The 20,055-nt window shown below is 48.1% G+C and overlaps 2 protein-coding genes across 4 annotated transcripts in view; both read left to right on the forward strand.

Moving 5' to 3' along the window:
- The window catches only part of LOC139047668 (uncharacterized), a 41,532-nt gene extending 37,493 nt beyond the window's left edge, over positions 1-4,039 (forward strand). For all 3 annotated transcript variants that reach the window (XM_070521558.1, XM_070521557.1, XM_070521559.1), the window contains one exon: positions 2,528-4,039. In XM_070521558.1, the coding sequence (XP_070377659.1) occupies positions 2,528-2,731 (204 nt within the window). In that variant the 3' untranslated portion in view covers positions 2,732-4,039. The remainder of the gene's footprint in view (positions 1-2,527) is intronic.
- Positions 4,040-10,225: 6,186 nt separating this feature from the next.
- Positions 10,226-20,055, forward strand: part of LOC139047664 (delta-like protein 1) — an 80,826-nt gene continuing 70,996 nt past the window's right edge. Inside the window, exons 1-2 of the mRNA XM_070521543.1 lie at positions 10,226-10,932; positions 18,415-18,660. Coding sequence (XP_070377644.1) covers positions 10,864-10,932; positions 18,415-18,660 — 315 coding nt within the window. The 5' untranslated portion in view covers positions 10,226-10,863. The remainder of the gene's footprint in view (positions 10,933-18,414; positions 18,661-20,055) is intronic.

Consider the following 20,055-nt stretch of genomic DNA (forward strand, 5'->3'; position numbering starts at 1 on the left):
AGTTGAAAAATAAATAACAACGTAGTTGCCTTTGTTAGCTTTAGTGTCTTGACATGGTTGCTTTTGCGCAGGTGAAAAAGAAATGTTGATATTCTTTGCTATGACACATGACGACTCAAGTGAACCACCACAACGCTTCGTCTCATCGGACATCGCTGCGTGCTTTGTCAACTTGTCTGCTAGTGTGCTGATTTGGCTTTTCTCGTTGTATCGTCTGATGTACGACTTTAGAAAAGTCAATGCACCTCTGGCGTCAGGTGTTTATAACAACATGAAACCCATAAAGTTTCGGAATCGAAAATCTAAAGCACGACGTTGGAAATGTCAATGCGTCTTTGGCATCAAAAGTTTATGAGAACTTTATACCCATGAAGTTTCAGAAGTGAAATCCATGCGCTCCGTAGATACCGCGGTGTCCGTGAGATGCCGAGACGAGCCCGCTCGCCATTAGAGCGCCTTTGAAACTGGGCTCGGATGGGGCTCTTGCGTTACGATATATGGCTCCCGGTGCATGGGTGTTGCCGCGAAATCCAGCCCGATTTCACAATGTTCGCGCTGAAATGTCTTTTCGAGCATGAAAAGGACATTCTACACAAAATCCACCGTGATTTCCGCGTGACAGCGCGAAAAAATTTCGGGGGGGGGGGGGGACTGAAGCCCCATAAGCGCCCCCTCCTCCCTGGATACGCCCCTGGTATGTGCGTGTACATGTATACCAGGGTGTTTCACCGAACACTTCCCAAATTATTTAAAATTTGTATGTTGCAGATTACACAATTATAGTCCATGAGTAGCTCTATTCCAAGAGACGGACATTACTTGTACAAAAAATTGAAATGCATAATCGATAATTAACAAAAACACTAATTAAATTTTATCTAATTACTTATGACTCATATTGAAATTTACAAATTCTAGCCGGTGTCAGATTCGTCGGACGATCCTACCGCTGTCAAGCAGATGTAGGACTCGTCGGACTACCTCGCCGCTGCCACCATTTCAAGGAATCGAAGGTCGTAGAGATGAATTCGGTGAACAGGATTTATTTACATATTAACATATTTTAAGACAAGACATACATCGGCAGTCTAGCGTGACTCCCATATGGAGCCCGCAAGATTAACATTCAGCAAACAGCATCCGAGCACACAGCTCACTACTACATTTTGAGCATAACAACGAGCACTCAGCTCCCAACGACGAGCACGACACGAGCACGCTCTAGCAGCCGGCAAACGCTGCTTATAAGCTCTCCGCTTGACGTCATAGTTCGACGTCATCGTTCGGCGTGGACGGAGTCCGAGTGGGCGGAAACGCTCGTCCAATCTTTGTAAACTTGCCGCCGCCCCGCAGTACGGCCCACACACAAAAAGGCACACAAGTTCGAGCGCACACACACAAAGGCTCTGGAGCCGACGTCAGAGGGCTTTGTAGAACTCTCGGTGCCGCATAGCTCGCGGTGCCGCATAGCTCGCGGTGTCGACGACCGAGGGCTTCGTAGAACTGTGCTCCGTCCCGGGTGGCGCGGCGGAGTACCACATTCCTGATCTGACCGCGCGCCACGTGGCTGCCGGTCATCCGCAGTTCTCGGAAGGGCGCCTCGTCTGGTGGGCTTGGAACACGTGCAGCGGGCTGAAAGCTGGCACGTTGCCACCCCGTACGGCCATTCCTAACACCGGAGGGTTCGCAAAGCGGATTCACTTAGAACGAATTTTCAGGATGGCACCATATTCAAGATATGAATTCCCGAACTTTGTGGAGAACTGCATTGCGTTCCAATTATTTTTGCGCTTCAATGCATAAACGACGTTTTCTTTAAAAAGTAAGTGGGACGACACTGCACTCTTACCGCAAGTTTGACGGCGCGTATGTAGTAAATGGTGTCATCCACACAATTCTTTTCGAGCGCATATGCCTTGCAATCTCACCCACTAGAATTTGTAAATTGCAATGTGAGCCATGCGGTAATTAGTTCAAAACTTAATTAGTGTACTTGTGCTATGTAGCCATTTCTGCATTTCAATTTTTTAAGTAATGTTGGCCTGTTTAAGTAGACCAGCTCATGGGCTGGAATTGTGTTATCTGCCACAGGCGATTTTTTTTATTTTGAAAGTGTTCGGTGAAACACCCTGTGTGTGTGTGTGCGTGTGTGTGTGTGTGTGTGCGTGCGTGCGTGCGTGTGTGTGTGTGTGTGTGTGCGTGCGTGCGTGCGTGCGTGTGCGTGTGTGTGTGTGTGTGTGTGTGTGTGTGTGTGTGTGAAAGAGAGAGAGAGAGAGTAATATGCCATAATGTTATTTCCGACACGTCTCCATCTCCCGAAGTAAATAGTTAGACAAACTGTGTGCCTACTACGCGCTCCGCCGAACGCTGCACGCAGGCAATGCGCAGCGAAACACGCCAAACGAGCCGCGCAGCCCTCGGTGTGCGCCCTTCAGCGAGGGGTTTCCCACGACTCCAGCAGTCTCGCGTTTCTTGTCAAGTGTGAATTTCGTCCGCGGATCAGTGAGCTCGAACGGTCGTCTCGCAGGCCCGGACCCACGACGACAGCCTCGCGTCGCGTTGCCGTCCGGGAGCCGTGGTGCGTCGTTGCAGCTGGGAGCAGCGCCGACTGCCCTTCTTCTACGACCCGGACGAGGCCCGCTGCCTGCCCTTCATGCACCTGTGCCTCGCCAGGGGCGGATTCCGCGACAGGGACACCTGCGTGCAACGGTGCCTACTGGCGCCGGCGTAACGTGTGATTGTGCTGCTTACGACCTTCGAGATATTCGGCGCGCGCGCAGTCCGATCTCGGAGGCTACGGTGTCACGCCCAGAATACGCATGAGTCGGGCCATGCGCATCCAACCACGCGCAGAGCGTTGCAGGCGAATGCAGAGTGCAATAATACAGAGGGGGGGCTACACATTTGATTTGTCGAAATTCCTACGGCAACGATGTAAACACCAACGATGCTTAGATAACTGTGATTTGGATAGGCAACGACACCTAAACAGCTTTCTAACTTTCTTCTGCATAAAATTATACGAACTGTCAGCGTGCGTGCTAGACTGGAATAGTGTAGCGATGCTCTCCCAATGCTGGCACTTCGCCAATGGAACGCTGCTGTGCGTGTCACCTAATCGCCGGAATGGGCCGGTCGTTGAATGGTGGATCACGGGAAATTTCTTATTGTCTTTTATTTCAGGTCTTGCCTAATTACCACAGAGGCTGTAATTACCCGAAAGGGCCTCAATTTGAAACAAGTGCATTACAAAACACACACACACACTCACACACGCACAAAAGGCCCAAACCGAGTGTCACATTTTACAATTTGAGAAATTATTTTAACAGCTGATTTTTCGTCACAAATCTTAAAAGAACTCGCTCGTTTTTTAATTACAGAAGTGGTGGGAAATATTTTTTCACATTAAAAAAGTAATGTAAATGAAGATGTTTTAGTCGATATGTGCCGAAAGTGTTGTCAGAGTAACCTAGTACAAAAGCATCATATTCTGAAACAAGTTAAAGCCCTAAAGGTAAGTTACCGGCGACGTATTTAATAGTTAGTACTTAATACTTAAATAATAGCAGAATACAGTATAGTAGTTCATGCAATTAAAGAACTCGAAATTATACAGACATGATCAGTCCAAAATCAGTGTAGCTTTAATATGCATCGTGAACACCTCCTTCGATTTTCCTCTTTAATCGCACCAGCTCTCTATTTCTTCATATTGATTCAGATGTGCATAATTTGATAATGTAATGTATGTTTGCCTTAACTAACTCTGACATCGGTTCGATAGTGCGCGTACAATTTATTTATATCTGTCACTTTCTGCAACAGTGTATTCTTTATGCCCTTATGTGTAGCGACTGTGCAGCGTGCACTTTAATAAGTAAATCTAGTGGCCTTTTTGTATATTATGCTTTATGAATCATTCCCGCGCATGTAATTCACGGATGTCTCCTAAATAGTTTCAGAATATACCAATTCGTGCATGTATCATTTCATAATATGTAGAACTCTCAAAGAGCCGAAGCACCCTTTTTTGCAAGACTAGTAATCTTATTATAATTGCAACCAGTAGTTATTCCTCAGACTAAAATAAAGTATACGAGCTTTGAATACACTAATGACTACTAGAGGTCTTTTTTTTATCAGTCACAGTGGTAATAAGTGACTAATTCCCTTAATACAATCTGTAGCATTGGCTATGTCTGAGGTCAAGCATAATATGTGCATATTCCATGTCATGTTTTCGTGGAAACAGACTCCTAGAAATTTCTGTTCATTTGTCCGCGTAATTCGTGTTGGTCTGTGCTTAATTACATAGCTCTTGTGTCACGTAAGTTTGTTGACGCAAATATTGTGCCGTCAATCCTCAGCCTATATTTATGACCGTTGCAAGAAGAAGACAGTGATCTTCAATTGCCCCTGTCTTGCGCTAGCTGATTCCAACTTGCGCCTGCAAACTTCCCAATTTCATCAATTTTCTGCCGTCCTTGACTGCTCTTCCCTTCCATCGGCACCCATTCTGTAACTTCAATTATCCATCAGTTATTCTGTTCTACGCATTACATGGCCTGCCCAGTTCTATCTTTCTTTTTTTTCATCTTACTGTCGACTAGAATATCAGCTACACCAGTTTGCTCTCCCATCCACGCCGCTTTCTCCCGGTATCTTAACGTTGCGCCCAGCATTTTTCGTTCCATCGCTCTTTGCGTGGTCGTTAACTTCTCCTCGAACTTAATTGTTAACCTTCAAGTTTCTGCTCCATATGTTAGCACCGGTAGAATGCAATGATTGTTCACTTTTGTTTTCAACGACCGTCGTAAGCTTCCAGGCAGGATTTGCTAATGCCTGCCGTATGCACTCCAGCGATGTTTATTCTTCTGTAAATTCACTTCTCGTGATCAGGGTTCCCTGTGAGCAATTGACCGAGATAATAACGTACTCCTGCACAGACTCTAGGGCCCGGCTGGGGATCATGAAGTATTGTTCCCTTGCCAGGCTATTGAACATTGCATTTCTCTTCTGCATAATAATCTCCAATATTATGTACTTTCTTGTTTGCATTTAACTGCAGCTTGTTACAATGTAATCATATAGATAACTCTTCTAGGTAGGAGTTTGTCATCGTTTCTTGCGAGGTCATGCTTTTGAAGCAAAAGATACACCAGTGTCGTCTGCGTACATTACGATGTCTCGTTTACTGCCGATATCTGCTATGTCATTATTGCAAAGCAATAGCAATGTTGGTCCAAGTACTGAACCCTGTAGCCCTCCGGCTGTGACTTTCAGCCAGCTAGAAAAGTTGTTGATTACTTTTGTGTGTTGAAAGCGATGCCCGTTGTAATTGGTCATTAATTCTAGTGGAATACTTCTTACCCCATAATGTTGCAGCTTCAACAGCAGCAACTCATGGCTGACGAGATCAAATGGTTTTCGTAAGTCTAGGAATAACCCCGATGTGTAAAAGCCATTTTCGATTCCTTGAATAATTTCCTCCATTACACGGAGTAACGCCTGTTTCGTTGGCTTTTGCTTTAGAAAGCTATATTTGGAGCTAGATATTACGCTGTACTTGCATAGAAATGTTGGCAACTTTGGCTAATGGCTCATTCAAATACTTTTATTTTATTGTAATTCAATGTACTCCTATATAGAGGCCTTCTTCCGAGAGTATTACATAGGGGGAGGGGTTATAAAATTAGGGAACTCATATATACAAACATATTCGCAGGCAGAGAAATGCATCAGATAGCGCAAGAGATTGCAAGCTAAGCAACAGCAAATTCCTGATTAAAGTGTATTACAAGTTGGAGACACAAAAATAGAAATATATGTAGAGAATCGCACGTAATGGAGCTAAACAATTCGTAAAAGAAAGCGAGAAATGCAACACGTTCGTTGCTCACAAGCTCATGATATTTATGGGGATTAGTAACAGTGACAATGCCGGGCGACACATTATTCCAATCGATTATCCTTCTAGTTACGAAGGACTGGGCGAAATGGAGTGCATGGCATGAGGCGCTTGACCTTGCAGAAGTGATCGCGTCTAGTGAAGATTACGGAAGGTGTTTAAAAGAAATCTTCACGAAGCAAGTTGTGATCGTAAAGCTTATAAAATAGTGAGAGTTGAGCCGGGCCGATCGAGCCGAGTGCAATATTCTCAAGTTGATCAACACGCCTTTTTAGTGCCATTACGCTTGAGTGTCGCGAGTAATCAGGATAAACGAATCGGACAGCGCGCTTTTGTAAGGATTAAATGTCGCCATAAGTAAATTAAATTAAATTCTGGGGTTTTACGTGCCAAAACCACTTTCTGATTATTTGGCACGCCGCCGTGGAGGACTCCGGAAATTTCGACCGCCTGGGGTTCCTTAACGTGCAGCTAAATCTAAGTACACGGGTGTTTTAGCGCATTTCGCCCCCATCGAAATGCGGCCGCCATGGTCGGAATTCGATCCCTCGACCTCGTACTCAGTAAATGTCGCCAGTTATATATGCATGGTCAGGATCACAAATAGCTGATGCATATTCGACTTCTGCGCTGATTAGGATGACATATTCGTCTGCGCAATTGTGAAGGAGCGTGTTTCATGTTCGGTTTCAGCAAGCCAAGTGAACGGTTTGCTGAGCCTTGTGTGCTCAATGTGCGTCTTCTATTTCAACTCCGAAGTTAAATGAACGCCGAGATATTCGTAAGAAGGCGCATGCTCTTTGATCTTATTGTTAATCGAGCGAGTATTTAGAATTGAGATTGGAGGGAAGGGGGGGGGGGGGCACGGCTGGTGAAAGGGTACTTTAGTCTCAGAAGCATGAAGCGTTATTAGCCTTGGCGAACAGCACGCGTTAATTTCTTCAAGGTCAAATCGAAGAACAGCACAGTCACTGTCACATGAAATTATACGGTATGTTACGCAGTCATCAGCAAGCAATCGATTTTTTGAAGAAGCGCAGTTGGGTACACCACGAATATAGAAAAGGCCCAGGCACGCTATAACTCTGGCGTCCTCCAGACGAGGCGTGCGCTGGATAAACGCTGTCGTTGTCAGCATTTTTATACTGCTTTCGAAAAAAAAAAGGAAATCCTTAATCCACAAAACAACCTCCGGGTCGATATTTTGTTCTGTAAGTTTGCGAAGCCTCTGTTGAGGGACACAGCCGAAAGCATTCGAGCACTCAAGGAAGACTGCGTAAACTTAACCGCCAACGTCTAGTGAGGATTGTAATTGATGAATGAATCCGGCTAGTTGAGTGTCACTGAATAACCCCTGCGGAAACGGCGCTGGTATTCGTAGAAGATATCATGCTCCTAGAGGTAGTTAATGACATGAGAATGAGTTGTATGCTCAAAAAGCTTACAAATAATATTTGTTAACGAAATGGGTCGGCAGTTAAGTGGCGAAGACCGGTCACCGGATCTGAAAATGGGGATGACTTTAGCAACTCTCCAGTCATGGAAGATGGTACCAGCCGAGAGAGCTTGTGGAGAAAGCAAGGGAATTAACGCAGAAAGTTGGGCTAGTCGGTGTTGATGCAATTGCTGTGACATATATATATATATATATATATATATATATGCGAAGCATATTACGAGAGCTCAACCCAGCTCCTCAGGCGCGGCGGTGTCGCCTTCAATACCACGTGACACCGTGACGTCACGACAGAGAAGTGGCTTTGGCTCAACTCTTGCAAGATGGGCTGGGTGGGAATCGAACCAGGGTCTCCGGAGTGTGAGACGGAGACGCTACCACTGAGCCACGAGTACGATGCTTCAAAGCGGTACAAAAGCGCCTCTAGTGAATGCGGTGTTGCCTTAGAAACGAGCTGTTTCTAAGGCTCAGGCGTGCGTCGCTTGCTCAGGCGCACATTTCGTTGCCGCGCCGAACGCTGCGTTGCTCGACGCTCACCGCGTCCATTGCGGGGCGCGTAGTCGCTGCGCCGTAGCCCATTCTCTTACACCCTTTGGCGGGTCGACGGGAACGCTGTCGCGTTCCACTCTTGAAGGCGAAGCAGAGTAACGCATGAGTTGTTTTTTCGTCTAGCCGAACCAAATATAGCCAAGCAACAGCAGTTCACCAGGCTAAACAGTGGTTCAACAACTAAAATAAAGGCTAGTATGCTTCGCATCCTGGGCTTAACCTTACCTAAGCCACAGCCATTACATATATATATATATATATATATATATATATATATATATATATATATATATATATATATATATATATATATATATATATATATATATATATATATATATATATATATATTACACTAGCCCGAACAAGACAAACAGAACAAGGTTTGGGACAGGAAGGACAGAGCGCTAGAACTTCAACTGACAAGCTTTATCCAGAAAAACACACAAAGAGGCCACCGTATGCACGTATAGATGCGCAGGCAGACGCATAAACGAATTTGCCACTTTTAAGACAATCCTATACGCAACAAATCCGATAAGCGCTCACAACAAGCCATTACATAGCATTCACCAGGTTCTTCTCAAGGTACAACACTTCTTTACCAATGAGTGCCAGTGATGGAGCGCTTACACATTACTCAAGTACTAAAGCGCCAAACAGACGACACAAGAAGAGCCAAGGACGAGCGCTTACTAAATTCGAACTCCCGGTGGATTTCCTGCCCCTTCAAAACGTGCTACATTGTGCGCTAGCGTTAACAATCGAAAAACAGAACGCGTGATCTGCGGAACCCAGCGTACCGATCCACTTGTCAGTTGCAAGGAAGGGGTAGTTTCTAAAATTCCGTTCTCATGCAAAAAGGCTTACATTGGACGAACGGGGCGATGTTTAAGTGAAAGGCTAAAGGAAGGTGAACGCTCACAGGAAAAGGGAACTGGTTCCAATATGGCCATACATTGCAAAGAGTGCGGGTGCAAGCCTCGCCTAAGACAAACCATTGTTCTGGACAGAAGTCGAGACACCGTTGCCCGTGAGCTGAAGGAAGCCTTCCACATTAAAAGGAAGGGCCTGGAATACGTCATTGAACCGTCAAAAATACTGCATAAAAGTTTAATGTACCTTTTAGAAGCCCTTAGTTAGAACTTAGCGCGTTGGTGCGCCACCTGCGCTTGGGGAAAAATCTTAATCTTTTAGTTTCTAAAGGGGTACTCTTTAACGGCGGTGTTTTGTGTATCGCGTAACCATTATCATTTATGGTCCTTTGGCCCTATGCACCACGTGTCATTGTCACGAACGTCATCTTTTATTCGAGTTTCGTCATCTTTTACAGTCGTTTTATCGCCTTTTGCCTGGTTACCATGTGATTTTCATCAACGTAGTTGCGCTGCAGATTTGCTATATATTGGGTGTTTCTGACAATAGAGCAGCAGTTGTTAGTAAGCCCTCGTCCGTGTCTCTTCTTGTGTCGTCTGTTTGGCGCTTTAGTACTTCAGCAACATGCACCAACTAGCCTAAAAAAAAGTTCTGCTCGCTTACACATTCATCAACAGCTTTTAAAATGCAATACGCCTCAAATATTTCCCTATCTAACTGCCTGGCGAACCGTCTGAGCACTTGCGTGTTGTGAAATCACGGGGAGCACTTACGATTACATCTACGGCAGTGGTCAGCCAAGTGGCCAGCGCCTGCTGAAGCGTTTACAGCGTTCCAGTGCTCCACAAGCCGATCATTTAGGCACCTGCCTGTTTGTCTAATACAGCACTTTCCGCAGGGAAGTGGAATCTTGTACACCACCCCCACATTGCAGTCAACAAAGCGGGTGACATGCTCCTTAGTGCATGTATACCTTGACTCCCGGCGTTGTTCACTAGCCTGCACATTCTTACGAGCTTTAGTGGCGCTCAAAAAACAACACCCACACCACACTTATTCGCCACCTTTTTTAGACGGTGGGACAAGCCGTGTACGCACGGAATGGACACAGGGTGCCTACGTGCGTTATGGCACCGAACGGCTGCTGAATCTTCTTTTACCTCTTTCAATGAGGTAAAAGATGAGTAAATGAGGTTTCAATGAGGTTCTCAGTGACTGACACCAAGGTGTCATCGGGATACCCGGCCCTACGTAAACGGCTCGCTTGTTGCTGGACGCTACAGTAAACCTGGTCCACACAAGATACCTTCCACAGCAGATCCATTTTGGTTTCCCTAAGCAACGGAGTTCTCACGCCACCATGTACACTTGCCATGCGCACTCACTTGTCACAAGTGATGCAATCAATGACTCGTGCCACCACCCACGTCAGCATACTCGCACTTTCTTTCTCTTACAAAGGCCACTCCACTGCACATCTTCATCCCGCATGCCTGGCCTCCCAATGGCAATCCCCCGTGACTCTGTACTCGATACACGACCTGTCCATCGCCTCGTAATTGTTCCTTTTAATCTGCATATGCAGTCTACGCTAATTCGGGCGTGAGCGATCGAGTGAGGTTGTGCTGTGTGCATACGTCGCCGTCACGTGACACGCGCCGGCGGCGCTTTGCCTGGCGTACACAGTCTGTGCAGGGGCGTGAGCGATGGAGTGAAGCGTCGCACACGAACGCGTGACACCAACGGCGGGGGCCGTGGTGCCATCAACGCGGCGGCCGGCAGCCACTGTCGTTTTCTGGCCGCCGAGTGCGTGACGCACTCGCTGCCGCCGTCTCGGATCGCTCGCTTCGTTCGCGCTGTGCACAGCTCGGTGCTTTCACCGGGCCGCTGCTGGACGGCCGGATAGCTGACGGACGGAGCAAGCAGGAAGCGTCCCGACGCCGCGGCTGACCCAGCCGGGTCACCGCCAGGCGGAACTTGAACTTGCCGCCCGTCGCTCCCTTTCCACCTTTGCCGGGGGCTGCTGCGCGTCTGCTGCAAAGCCAGCACAGCCAGCCGACACTCGGCCAGCATGGCCCGCCTCTCCCGGTGCATCTTCCTGGGCCCGCTCCTGATCCTCCTGACCGCGGCGCCAGAACCGGTGAGCTCACCGCGCCGGCACACTCGTCGCGGCGGACGCCCCCGTGGCCCCGGGAATTCGGCCACGCGCTAGACCAGCGCTCGTCGAGCTCAACAGCTTTCTCGGTGGCGGCCCAGCGCTCGTGTTTTGTGCCACTTAGTGTTCGTCTAGTGCGCCGCCTCTGAATTGATATTACCCGATGAAGGAATTTACTCAAAAGCATGCGCATTGGGTGATCGACGTGTCGTCCAGCCAAGGTGTCAGTGAAGGCCAGCAAGTGGAGCTTACAGGTTGGCGGTTGGGGAGCACGCGAAAGCCCTCGTGCAGACTATTTTTCTAGAGGTGGAGTAACACCGACAGGTGTTGGAGGGAGGGTGAAGTGGCGTGTGTAGTGAGAAGTAACGAGAACAAGAAATAGGCACCGGCCAAGGGGATTGCCTTCGTCTCACTGACGTTTCAGTAATTTCTTAGCAGCACTTAGCGAGTGACTGGCTTTAGGATCGATTTCAAAGATACAGCGCAACAGTTGATTGTGGCCACACTTATTGCGCTGCACGGTCGTTTACGTTAGTCCGGAAAGACCGAGTTCTTATCGGGCTCGTTAACTGCTCTTCTTGAAATTGAAGAGGTCGTGAAAAATGTTGCGCACGTTTACCAGAGGGTAGGCATCCAAGCGCTTACCGCGACGTTTGAAGAAAGTTACTACAAAATGCAAACGCCAAGGCTATGTTTCTTTAGTATATGCTTGCTCATAACTGAGCTAATGAGCACTCATGACGGTAATCCTTTAATTAAGCATTTGCGCGAGCTCCATTCTGCGAAAGAGCACGCCGATCGATCGTCTGGATGAGCCGGCTTGCATATCTTTTTTCGTCATTGTTTAGTTCCACGGTGTTGCATGTGTTTGCGCTGTAAACAGTTTTTATGTCAAGTATGCACCAACTCGCCCAGAAAGAAGTTTTAATGAAGGAGTACGTATTCGAACGTCTGACGTGGCTGCTTACGTAAATACGCATTTCGCCCGATAGTATTGCGCACTAGCGCGAGTTTATCACGATGTGAAAAGTGAAGCAGGTCGGAATCAAATACTCTGGGGCTGGTAGAACGAAGCGATGAATCTAATACAGATAAATCCCAGGTAAAAATCATGCATAATGTCGAATTGAGTTTCAACAGAAATTCAAATGGTTGCAAACCATGTGGTTAGAACCATAAATTTTATAAATTTTGTAAAGGAGTGGCTGTCTCGCTGTTCCACCGCTCTTCTTCCAGATATCGTGACCGATTACATTGTTGCGTGAAATCAACCGCCATGGACTATTGGTTATTGTATTCAGTTGGACAATCATCCGAATATCGACCAGCAGGGATTTTCTAGCACGACGTGAAACTTTCTAGTCACTTGTTTTTTTCGCACGCTTGCCAGCACTGTCCGCGGGGACCGTCAGTGCATTTCCTGGTCAGTTGGCGTTTTCCTTGCATCTCGCACCACTTTCCAACAGTACATTCTGACCCTGCACCGACAACACTACATCAATATATCACTTCGAGAACGTATTAGTTGCGTCGACGACTGACAGAAGGGTTTACGCTTTCGAGGTTTTGATTCTCACGATAGCCGGATATCCCGACGTGATTTGCTTCTGGTGCCTGTAAATTTTGTGTGCGTTATGCCTTGACCTCTCGCTCCCATGCGCAGATAGTCCGTTATGCTCAATTTCATTTCAGCAGGCTAATTACAAACAAAGGTTCCGGCGCTTAGCAGACGAGGACGAAGTGAGGCACTGACGACATATGCGGACGTCTCACTTCGTCCTTGTCTGCTTAGCGCCTAAATCTTTGTTTTTATGTCATCAACCAACTAGCTCAGCAACACGTTTTGATAAGATATATTGAAGGTAACAGAAAGTCAATAGAATTTGTACAACAATTATTGTATGGGCTAATAAGAGGAGGCCTTATATTATAGCGGGGCCATCTGTCTATCCAACCACATGTGAATACATTCTCTCACTTGACAAGCGCCGAGCCGATTTGAATTAACTTCGTTACATTTAAGAGACAAAGCTGAATTGTACCGACTCCAGGGAGTAGAACATGGTTTAGGGCCTCATAGTCTCCACAAGAATTGTCGAAATTGTCAAAACAATAGAATAAAAAGAAAAGATATCGCACTTGGAGGCTTAGAGCATTTCAGAACCATTTCAGACCACGAGGCTTACCTATAGTTAACTGCTCGCTGCCCCGATGTAGAGAGGTCGTGCGTGGTCGGCTTCTGTTGACCGTGCACTGGGCGAACGTTCCTGGCAATCTGAAAGCGTTGCACTGGACTGTACCGTGTCGGTGCGAAAAGAAGGACCGCCCCCGTAGTACCGTTTCTGGCAACAATACGAGCACCCAGGAAGTATGCGACCACCGCCATTAAAGTGCAGTGACTCCGTTTCAAGGCCGGCGTATTACATCTCCCCACCGTTTCCTGATTGCCTTTCGTTTTTTTTTTCTTTCGTTCTGTTGTCTTTTCTCTGTGGCCCCCTAACGAACGACAGAAAAAAACTAAAGCGAGACCAAAAAGGCGGAGCTGCACACATCAAAGAGCGCCATCGCCACGCAGCCCCCGTGCAGCGGTCGCTTGAGCCTTGACCTTCAAGATGTGCGCGAGAACCACGCGCGGTCGGAAGCGTCGTTCTCCTCTCAAAATGAGCGCGGCCGCTGTCCCGTAGGCCGTCCTTTGTTCTCCCGTAGCGCCAAGTGCATCACTTCCCTGTCTTTGCATTTGATCATGCATGCGCCGCCCACAGTCAACCGCCCTCGGTGAATGCGCTGCTGCCGAACATGAGGTCGCGGGCTCGATTACCAGTCACGGCGGTCACATTCGGTTTGGGTGACCGAACGCAGAACGCCCCTGCTTTGTGTGCACGTTATAACCGCACTTAATCGAACCGTAAATCCGGGGCTCACCAACACGGTGTCTTTTACGGCCCGTGAGTAGCGAAATCTGAAGGCACGAGTGCGCGGCGAACCCCGTCGCAGTGCGTTTGTCATCGCTGCAAAGTGCAAACCGCGACCTCGTACTCAGCAGCGTAACGACACCGAGTCACCGCGGAGCAAAATAATTGATAGTGTCTTGCATACCACAGCTACGTCAGTTGGGAGACATTCAAGTAACAACGTTCGAAGCCGAATGTTGCCAAGCGCATACTTCAGAGGTGCAGATTGCAGGGGCAACACTGAGATGATAGCACTAAATCTATATAGACATGTTAGATTAGTCTTCATCGCTGGCCTCACCGAATTTCCTTGACGGAAAGAAATCGCTTATTTAGGGAGAAAAAAAAAGGCTTAACTTTCTCGTTTCAGTTTTTCAAAGCCCTAACCAATCGTGGCGCCGATGACGTCGTTGTGACGTGATAAAAATCCCTGTGTTTTTACGCACTTATACGCTTAAGTATATATAGGAAAGGTTACCGAAAGTTGGCAAGTTGAGTTCGTTTTTTTTTTATTTTTTTAGGATGAACTGCCTTTTTTCTCAAAACAATGGTTTTCAATCGGGCCTGACCAAACGTTTCTAAATTATATGACGTCACGACAAGCCAGAGCTGGTCCATTGATTTTGGCAAGGCAGTGGAGCGCAACGAGGACATTGCGAAAACACTAGTAACAGCACTCTCTACCGTTCTACCTTTTTTATATATACTGACGCTCGTGTGACTTTTCACCATGTTACTAAAGACGAAGTGCACCAATAGTACAGCGCCTTACTACTACTACTACTACAGCGAAAGCTACGTGTCTCGTCAGCCAATCAGGAGTAAGAGCTTGTCTGAAAGCATCAAGTAGGGCTCGCTCGATTTGCGCTACTCATCAGTCTGTGATCCTACCGTTCAAGCAGCGTCGCGAAAAGGATGAGAAGTTGAGAAGTGGTTGACCAGTAAACGACCGCTCATTTTCCGTGGCGCTATTCAGAGGACTTAGCTGATGCGACCCGCAACTTTCCCCACATGGCACGAAGAAGATGAGGCAGAGTACGACTAGAGATAGTCTTGTTCTGGCACCATGTCATAGCGTGTCACATCGTCTTCGTTAAAAAGTGCGAACACTCCCTCCACCCTCAATGTTTGTTAATCCTATCGAGGCAAGTGACGCTAGGTGCTTACTGGTGTTCACTGACATCCAGAACCAAGTGCCGACTACTGGTGTTGACTGAACCAGAAGCAAGTGCGACTTGCGGCCCATGTACCTACAGCTTAGCGTTTACCGTGACGTCAGAGCTTGAATGTTATCTAGGTACGCCGCGCTGATGCCTGTTTGAGCGGGCGCACGCCTCACATGGCATAAATGCATCTGGCCATTCTTCGAGTGGCGCTTTGTCACGTCATGTCCCACTTGTTTGATGGCCGTTAATATTCTACTTTTCTCTGCATTCTTTCCTATCAACACGCATGTTCTCGCAACCTTCACATCGTCTGCTTCGGCTCATCAACGCCTTTGTGCTGTGTCACTTCACCTACACGGTGGCCATGCACAACTGGCTCAGAGCCGAGCGGGAAAAGCTTAATGCCCTCATTAGAAAATTCTTCAAGAGAGCCCTCGGGCTGCTCGTCAGAACGCATACAGAGGACCTCCTTCGGCTCGGCATACACAACACCATGGAGGAGATAGCCGAGGCTCAGGAACGGGCCCAGCTAACTCGGCTGTCCACCACGCTGGCCGGCAGGCGTATCCTCGAGGAGATCGGACTCGCACCAACCAAGAACTTGGCTGAAGACACCCAAATCCACAGAGAAATAGGGGAGAAGATCGTGGTCGCCCCTTTGCCCCGCAACGTTCATCCCGTTCACAACGCAGGTCGTCGCAAGGCAAGAGCATTGAATATGCTAAAGCAAGTAAACAGGGACAAAATCGCAGCAAGCTTCGTGGACGCAGCTGCATGCCGAGACGGCAAGGCTTTTGCGGTTTCCGTCGTTGACACGCTGGGCAAAGTTATCAACTGTGCTTCCGTCCGGACGACGAACCCAGAGGTGGTCGAGCAAGTGGCCATTGCACTCGCCATGCAAGACGGTCGGAGAGACAGGGTGTATAGCGATTCGAAAGCCGCCATCAGGGCATTCCAGAAAGGCCGGGTAGCCCGGCAGGTAGTTCAAATTCTGAAAGGCGCCAAACACGGCAACACCTCCATGCACTCGATCCTTTGGTTCCCTGCACACGTCGGGGCGATTGAGGGGGTTCCTCTGAACCTCAAAGAGTCTGCCCACGAGGCTGCGCGTGGCTTTACCGACCGCGCTGCCCTCGGGTCGGGCGACTCTCTCCCCGGACACCGAGACGCTCCTCTCATACACAATGAAATAACTAAATTCTTCTACTTAGAGAGAAGAGTTTTCCCCCCGCCTCACTCCAAGTTAAGCAGACCGCAGGCGGTCACACTAAGACTTCTGCAAACGAACTCGTACACAAATCCGGCGTCCCTTAATAGCATATATCCAGAGATTTATACGAATTGTTCTTGCGTGGCCTGTGGTGAGGTAGCTACGTTGCCTCATATGCTCTGGGAGTGCGGGTCGCTGGGCCCGAAGTTCACCAAGGAAGAGTGGGACGCCCTCCTGCGAAGTCCCGTCTTTGAGGATCAAATCCTGGCCGTCCAGCGCGCCCGCGATCGGGCCGGCAGACTAGATCTGTCAGTCCCGTCGTGGGATTAGCCAGGTGCGCGTTTTATCGCGCTTTGCTGGACCAAATAAAAGTTTATTCACTCACTCACTCAAGTGACGCTAGGTGCTTACTGGTGTTCACTGACATCCAGAACCAAGTGCCGACTACTGGTGTTGACTGAACCAGAAGCAAGTGCGACTTGCGGCCCATGTACCTACAGCTTAGCGTTTACCGTGACGTCAGAGCTTGAATGTTATCTAGGTACGCCGCGCTGATGCCGGTTTGAGCGGGCGCACGCCTCACATGGCATAAATGCATCTGGCCATTCTTCGAGTGGCGCTTTGTCACGTCATGTTCCACTTGTTCGACGGCCGTTAATATTCTACTTTTCTCTGGATTCTTTCCCATCAACGCGCATGTTCTCGCAACCTCCAAAAACCGCGGTGAGATGACAGCACTTTGCGAGATATGATCCATACCTTCTCATTATACCTGAACAACCGCTGAACCTCATAAACAACAGAGTACGCATATGCGCGTAATTTATTTGTACAGTCTTGATGTCGCGGCCATGTTGTCCTTCCCGCAACCCGCCGTGGTTGCTTGTTGGCTATGGTGTTGGGCTGCTAAAAACGAGGTCACGGTGTCGAATCTCGGCCACGGCGGCCGGGATTCGATGGGGGCGAAATTCTAAAACACCCCTGTACTCAGATTTAGGTGCATGTTAAAGCCCAGGTGGTCCAAACTATTCCGGAAACCTCCACTACGGCGCGCCTCATGACCAGATCGTGGTTTTGGCACGTAAAACCCCATAATTCAATTTATTTTGTCCTTTCCGCGATCAGATTTATGCAAATATGGATGCTGAGTATGTGTATATACAAAAGGATTTGAGTGGATTACTATGTCCATGGATGATAGCGGTGTTGCAGAGAAGAGCGCTTGTTGGTTTAACGCTCTTAGAATATACCGTGATCCCTTAGGCCCATACTAAACATTCGTGTCTGAGCTCACCGTTACAAGTATATAAACTGCATATGATGTACTTCGTGCTATGTACACTTCAGTATGGTTTATGTAGGTATGTGATGTGTCTCGAAGGTATGTGTAGGTGCATTGGCCCACCAGTATTAAAACCCGGATTTTCTTGCCTACTGTCTTACTCTTTCTTTCAGTACTAATTTACATTTATCTGAGGAACTGCGGATGATTCGGCGGTGCATGTTTGTACGTGCTGTTGTATTATCTCCTGGGCCTTTTATGACTCAATATGGGCGTAGTGCGCCCATGTCCGGTTTCTTAGTATGTTCTTGATGTTTTTCAGTGTTTTTTGGGCTTTTCGTTTCTGCGCACTGCGTCGTACTTATTTATTTATTTATTTACTCGGTATACCTACATCGCCTGTACGGCATTATCGTAGGGGGGTTAAAATACAGGTGGTCACAATGGAAACGTATTCAGCAACATCAAAAGAATACATCAGTAAATACAACATAGTTTAAGCACTGAAATTCGCAAAAGCGGAATAGAAACTAAGAAAGTACAAAACAAAGTGAGTGACAAAGTAACTAACTAACTGAACTATGGAAATATAGAAGTACCACCTAAATGCGTCAATTACTCCTTCAAAATTTCTATATTAGATTTTAAAAAAAAGGTGTCTGGAATCGCTGGTCATCCAAACGACAGAAACCGGGCTCAACGCGCAAGGCCATCTCGAACCCTGCTGCACGAGTGCCCGAGCATATAGTCTATTCTTGTGCTGTCCGGCTCATTGTGAACAAAGCAGCGTGTGCAACTTCCGGGAGTTTCGTCCTTGGCCCGCTGTGCGCTCATTACGCAGTGGCGTTTGTGTCGCAGGCGGACGCTGCCTCGCGCTTCGAGCTCCGGCTTCGGCGCTTCGTCACCGACGGCACCGACGCCCGCGGCGAGTGCTGCGGGGGTCTGTGCCCCGGCGCGTGTCGCGTGTTCATGCGCAGCTGCCTGGCCCGGCCGCGGGACTCGGCCTGCTCCATGGGCCTGCTGGTGTCGCCCGTCGTGGCCAACAACAGCATGCCGCCGGGATTCGTGCTCGCGCAGAACTTCACCTTCCGCATGGCGTGGCCGGTGAGTTTCTTTTATTTTTGTTTTTGTTTGCCGGCATCTCGTGAGATAGAAGCAAGGCATACAAGCAACATACTAGATGTTAAAATATTTTTACGATATTATCGGGAGATATTCAAGAGACGAGCCGCCGCGAGTACGACGACGAAGTTGGTCTGTGCCTTGGCGCGGGCAAGTGTCGGCCTGGCTGTCTGGTTCCAGTGTAAATAGCCTGTAAATAGCCTCTTTCGTCTGTCTTTCTACACGTAACAATATTATATCGCGAACATAGTTAAGTAGATCTGGTATGTGAACGAAAACTCGAATGACGAGCTATATAAGATATTGACACGTGTACATATTTATCTTTTCCGGGTGACCGCTTTTCGCCGTCTAACAAATGTTATCGCTCAGCGCAGGACGCGCCCGCATGTATTGGAAGTTTCTCGAATGTTATCGATGGTTCTACCGCTGCCTGTTGTCACCGAACCTTGTGTTATCTGATTGCACGTGCGCACGACGCGAATGGTGTAGAACTTTCTGGAACACACGCGGGCACCAGCGATTACTCTGGAACCTTCGAAGACGCATGTATAAAAGCCGACGTGGTTGACCGGCAGATCAGATTTTCGACGATTGCCGACTGTTCGCCATTGTCATTGTTTTGAGTGTTCCATGAATTTCTTGGCACAGGTTCGCCCAATAGAGATCTAGTTTCGCCATTCACAGTTTTGCTACTGCATTCTTGACCGCCACTACCACGTCACATATGGTGGAGGTGCTTTGCGTTAATGTATGTACGCCCCCGACTAATCGTGATCAAAGCCCGGACCGCGAAGAAAGCACCAACGTCGTCCGGGGCCATAGAGCAAGCCACAGGCTAATTAGCATCTGCCCGCGGAACACGGACTTCTACCTGAGACACCCAAGAAGATCAAGGCCGAGACAACAACCCCAATGGCTACCCCAACGTCCTCCATTCTGCTGAAACAACCGCGAGAGCCACCAACCTCCCTTGGATCATCAGTCGAAGACCCCGAAACCTGGCATGAGACTTATGAACTATTCGAGACTTTCAACAACTGGGAATCCGACGATGAGCTGCGGCATGTATACTTCGATCGCCTTAGAAGACGCCGCCAGAACGTGGTTTGAGAACCAGGAGTCGACCCTGGCAACATCGGACCTGTTCCGTAGCGGCTTTCTGCAGACCATTACGAGCGTCATGCGCAAAAAGAGGGCCAAAGCTACGCTAGAAGCCCGAGTACAATTACCCCATGAGAACATCGCTATTTTCACGGAGCAGATGACTCGCCTGTTCAGACACGCCGACCCTGATATGCCAGAAGAGAAAAAAATTTGCTTCTTGATGAGGGGTGTCAAGCAAGAGCTCATTGCCGGATTGATACGCAACCCGCC

The sequence above is a fragment of the Dermacentor albipictus genome, chromosome 7, assembly GCF_038994185.2.
Source record: "Dermacentor albipictus isolate Rhodes 1998 colony chromosome 7, USDA_Dalb.pri_finalv2, whole genome shotgun sequence".
In the NCBI taxonomy this organism is placed as follows: domain Eukaryota; kingdom Metazoa; phylum Arthropoda; class Arachnida; order Ixodida; family Ixodidae; genus Dermacentor; species Dermacentor albipictus.